Source organism: Corticium candelabrum, chromosome 13, assembly GCF_963422355.1.
Source record: "Corticium candelabrum chromosome 13, ooCorCand1.1, whole genome shotgun sequence".
NCBI lineage: Eukaryota > Metazoa > Porifera > Homoscleromorpha > Homosclerophorida > Plakinidae > Corticium > Corticium candelabrum.
In genome coordinates this window covers 8,102,414-8,107,413 of record NC_085097.1, presented here as the reverse complement: position 1 = coordinate 8,107,413, position 5,000 = coordinate 8,102,414, and the positions used below count along the sequence as shown (strand labels likewise).

Below are 5,000 nucleotides of genomic sequence, written 5' to 3'. Positions count from 1 at the left end.
AGACTGCAGGCATGGATGCGTGGGTGGGGGCAGCCGGAAACATTGCGTTCTAAGAGTCGGCGAGCATTACCCCATTACTACAGAAGTTGACACAAGTGGAGCCGTGACGTATCACATTGATATCAACTCTACTGCATTCCAGTTGCTCGTTCGAAGTGACAATCCGTTGATCGAGTTTGACGACTATGCGTCTCGATTTATGTCGCCTCGGTTGAGGCATTGTGTTGATGATCTCGCTGGGAGGATCGATGCGAAGTGGAATGGAGACGTACGACTGAGAGTAAGACAGGGATGGGTTGATGGGATGACGGGTAACGTCAGTGTGACGTCACTGTATTATCAAGGTCGGGCGTTGTTGTTTCAATTGTCACGTGAGAATGTCTCGTACACACAGTCGCTTGTTCAGTTGGCTAAGATGGCTTGTTTTGATTGGGTCAAGTTTGTTGATATCAATAGTGTGTATGGGTCTGTGATCGGTGAGGGTTGTGAGATGGACGTTGATCTTGTGTTTATGATCGATTCATCTAGTAGTATTGGACATGTGCATTTCCGGCGATCTCTTCAGTTTGTTCAGCGGGTTGTTGACTTCTTTGATGTTGGAGAGAATAGGACACGCGTGGGTGTGGTTGTCTTTACTGGAGTTCCCACTGTGGCTGTAGGACTTGGTGAGCTATTTGTGATGATGTTTGATGACAGGCAGGGAGAAGTGGAGAGAAGACAGGAAGAAGCATGAAGAGATAAATAGACAGGCAAAAATAGACAAACACATAGACAGACAAACAGACAGACAGACAGAGAGACATCAGACAGGCAGATGGGCAGACACACAGACCGACAGACAGACTGACTGACTGACTGACTGACTGACAGACACACCGAGAGACAGACAGACAGACAGACAGACAGACAAACAGACATCAGACAGAGAAACAGACAGACAAACAGATAGACAGAAAGACAGACACCAGACAGACAGACATACATCAGAGAGACAGATAGACAGATAGATAGACAGATGGACAGACACACAGACAGACAAACAGACTGACTGACTGGCTGGCTGGCTGGCTGGCTGGCATAGATATATTTCAGATATAACTAAACAGCCAAATATACAGAAATCACTGATATGCTAAACTAGAATGTAGACAGCTACAGTCACCAAACGTAATCCATACGTATAATAATTTACTAGCTGTCAAAATTATGAAGCCCAAATAGACTGGGCATCCCAGTCTTGACCGTGATTGGCTGGCTGGCTGGCTGGCTGGCTGGCTGGCTGGCTGGCTGGCTGACTGACTGACTGACGACTGACTGACTGACAAAGATCATTTATTGAACATACAAGGCACTACGTACATCATAGGAAGTCGAAACATAATAGTCGCTACTGAAATCTAAAACCCACTAATGAATGCTACTTTGAAGTTCGCAGTCTAAAGCTATATCAGCACTAGAACTTTGTAAATGAAGTCTGTCAATCTTCTTCAGCAAGACTTTAGCATTGCATCTCTGTAGGATTACACTCAATTTTTTTCTCCAGTAGGAACGGAATTCAGCCTTGTTGCATTTTCCGTCGCTGTCCCTTGATCGCAATGACAAAGTGTTCAGGTAGTCTGTCGCAGTATTCCCCCAGTGACCGAAATGTTCAAAGACTAACGGCGCAAAGTTAGGGGTGGAACCTCCAGGTAAAAGATCTTTTAAGTATTTGGCCTTCTTCTTTTCTTCTCTTCTGGATGCAGCACATCCACTTTCACTACTCGACCTGGGAAAAGCTTCGCAGCTCCAAGGGTGGGAGAGTGAAATATCAAGGTCAATGTTAGAACCATCTCCAGCATCGAAAACCACAATGTCCGGTCGATTACTATTGTTTGTGTACCTGTCTCGCACTTCTTTTCTGTGGTGAAGACCCACCTCCTTGAGGCACTCGCACCAGCCTGCTACGACACTGTCATGTTGCCATACAGGTCCACCCCCGTGTTTACTGACAGACAGACACACTGAGAGACATATAGACAGACAGACAGACAGACAGACAAGCAGACACCAGACAGACAGACAGACAAACAGACAGACAGGCAGACACCAGACAGACTGACATACATCAGAGAGACAGATAGATAGATAGACAGATGGACAGACACACAGACAGGCACACAGACAGACTGACAGACAGACAGACAAACAGACAGACACACTGACTGACAGACACACTGAGAGACAGACAGACAAATGGACAGACACACAGACAGACTGACAGACAGACTGAGAGACAGATGGACAGACAGATAGACAGACAGACAAACAGACAGACATACTGACTGACAGACACACTGAGAGACAGATGGACAGGCAGATAGACAGACAAACAGACAGACAGACATCAGACAGACAGACAGACAGACAGACAGACAGACAGACAGACAGACAGATGACTAGAAAGACAACCACCACTGCACAACACTAACTGTGTTTTACTTTTATTTCTATTTTATTTCTATTTCTATTTCTATTTTTATCTCTCTTTTTACAAGGTGACTACAACGATAAGCACAGTCTACTCACATCCATATCTACCATCACATACAAACGAGGAGGCACACACATCGGTTCAGCCCTTCGCCTCACTCATCAACACATCAAATCAAAGAACAGACGTCACAGCGGAATTCCAGAAATAGTTGTCATGCTAACAGACGGATTTTCATATGACAAGGTAGATGGGGTGGCTGCTGAAATGCATCAAGATGGAGTGTCTCTGTTTGTGATTGGAATTTCTGGATATAATGAAGACCAACTGAATGCAATAGCATCTAAACCAACAAGTACTCATGCTATATTGCTGGATGACTTTGAAGAAATTGAGGATATAGTGGATTATATCAGTGCTGGCTCGTGTGCAGGTGCTATACAATGACTGCTTGTGTGTTGGTGGATTTGTTTGTCTGTCTGTCTGTCTGTCTGTCTGTCTGTCTGTCTGTCTGTCTGTCTGTCTATCTGTTTGTTTATGTTTGTATGTTTGTATGTATGTTTGTATGTATTTGTCTGTCTGTCTGTCTGTCTGTCTGTCTGTCTGTGATTGTTATTGTAGAGTAAGAGTTTGAATATAACAATCTGTCTGTCTGTCTGTCTGTCTGTCTGTTTGTGTGTATGTATGTATGTATGTTTGTATATATGTATGTATATGTCTATCTGTCTGTCTGTCTGTCTGTCTGTTTGTGTGTATGTATTATGTGTGTATGTTTGTATATATGTATGTATCTGTCTCTTTACTTGTCTGTCTGTATGTCTGTCTGTCTGTCTGTCTGTCTGTCTGTCTTTTGGGTGTGGGTGTGTCTGTCTGTCTGTTTGTTTGTATGTTTGTCAGTCTGTCTGTCTTTAATAGTTTGAATACATCATCAAAACTAGCTACAACATCACTGACACTAAAACATAGGTAAACATAAAACTATGAGTCTATGGGACCCAGCTAGTGGTCCCTCAGTACAACAACTAACTAAACATTTTGTCTTGTTGTCTGTCTGTCTTTTTGCCTGTATGTGTCTGTCTGTATGTCTGTCTGTCTGTGTATCTATTTGTCTGTCTGTCTGTCTGTCAATGTATTTGTTTGTCTGTCTGTCTGTTTGTCTGTCTGTCTCTCTGTCTATTTGTTTGTCTGTCTGTCTGTCTGTCTGTCTGTCTGTCTGTCTGTCTGTCTGTCTGTCTGTCTGTCTGTCTGTCTGCATGCTTGTTTATTAGTACATACTTACTAACTACAATGTACTCAACAAGATTATCTTTTCATCTATTTCTTGCCTCTAGAATCTGCCCACATTCACACTGGCGACTCTCTCCACCCAACTGTCCGTCCCGGTCAGATTCGTTTCTTCACTCTTCCGTTCTCTCCACTAACCATCACAATAGATGACGACTCAAACTCAACATTCATCTTTGTCTCGTTCTCTAACAAAAATCCTAATCCATTGGATTATGACGTCATGCATGACGTAAGCAAGAATATGAAAGTTGTTGTCATTACTGATAACATGCTGTCAAGCCGAGTGAAGAGAGCAGACAAAAACCCAAACCAAATATTTGTTGGAGTTCAGAGTATAAGCGGCAAGGATGTAGAGGTGGATATGAAGGTATGGAATAATGTGTTTGACAATTACACAGCTGAAGTGTTCGTGTCAGAAGATGAGGACGTGGGTAAAGTTATTTATTGTGTCAATGCAGGCGATGGATATCGATACGATATAGTGAAAGGTGGGTGTGGTCATGAGGACTTAAGAGTGTGTTGGTGTGTTTGTAAATGCGTTTGTCAGTGTGTCTGTCAATATGTTTGTCAGTGTGTCTGTCAATATGTTTGTCAGTGTGTCTGTCAATGTTTGTCAGTGTGTCTGTCAATGTGTTTGTCAGTGTGTCTGTCAATTGTTTGTCAGTGTGTCTGTCAATGTGTTTTGCAGTGTGTCTGTCAATATGTTTGTCGGTGTGTCAATATGTTTGTCAGTGTGTCTGTCAATATGTTTGTCAGTGTATCTGTCAATACGTTTGTCGGTGTGTCTGTCAATATGTTTGTCAGTGTGTCTGTCAATATGTTTGTCAGTGTATCTGTCGATATGTTTGTTGGTGTGTCAATATGTTTGTCAGTGTGTCTGTCAATATGTTTGTCAGTGTGTCTGTCAATGTGTTTGTCAGTGTGTCAATATGTTTGTCAGTGTGTCTGTCAATATGTTTGTCGGTGTGTCTGTCAATATGTTTGTCAGTGTGTCTGTCAATGTGTTTTGCAGTGTATCTGTCAATATGTTTTGTCAGTGTGTCTGTCAATGTGTTTTGCAGTGTATCTGTCAATATGTTTGTCGGTGTGTCAATATGTTTGTCAGTGTGTCTGTCAATAGGTTTGTCAGTGTGTCTGTCAATGTGTTTGTCAGTGTGTCAATATGTTTGTCAGTGTGTCTGTCAATATGTTTGTCAGTGTGTCTGTCAATGTGTTTGTCAAATTGCTTGTCAATTACAATACA

General features: G+C 42.5%; 1 protein-coding gene across 1 annotated transcript in view; it reads left to right on the top strand.

Annotated features, from left to right (window-relative positions):
* LOC134188661 (uncharacterized) overlaps positions 1–5,000 on the top strand; it is a 16,603-nt gene that overhangs the window by 3,906 nt on the left and 7,697 nt on the right. Inside the window, exons 4-8 of the mRNA XM_062656829.1 lie at positions 1–280; positions 345–371; positions 440–665; positions 2,535–2,903; positions 3,802–4,245. The exon at positions 1–280 is cut by the window's left edge and continues 1,180 nt beyond it. Coding sequence (XP_062512813.1) covers positions 1–280; positions 345–371; positions 440–665; positions 2,535–2,903; positions 3,802–4,245 — 1,346 coding nt within the window. The remainder of the gene's footprint in view (positions 281–344; positions 372–439; positions 666–2,534; positions 2,904–3,801; positions 4,246–5,000) is intronic.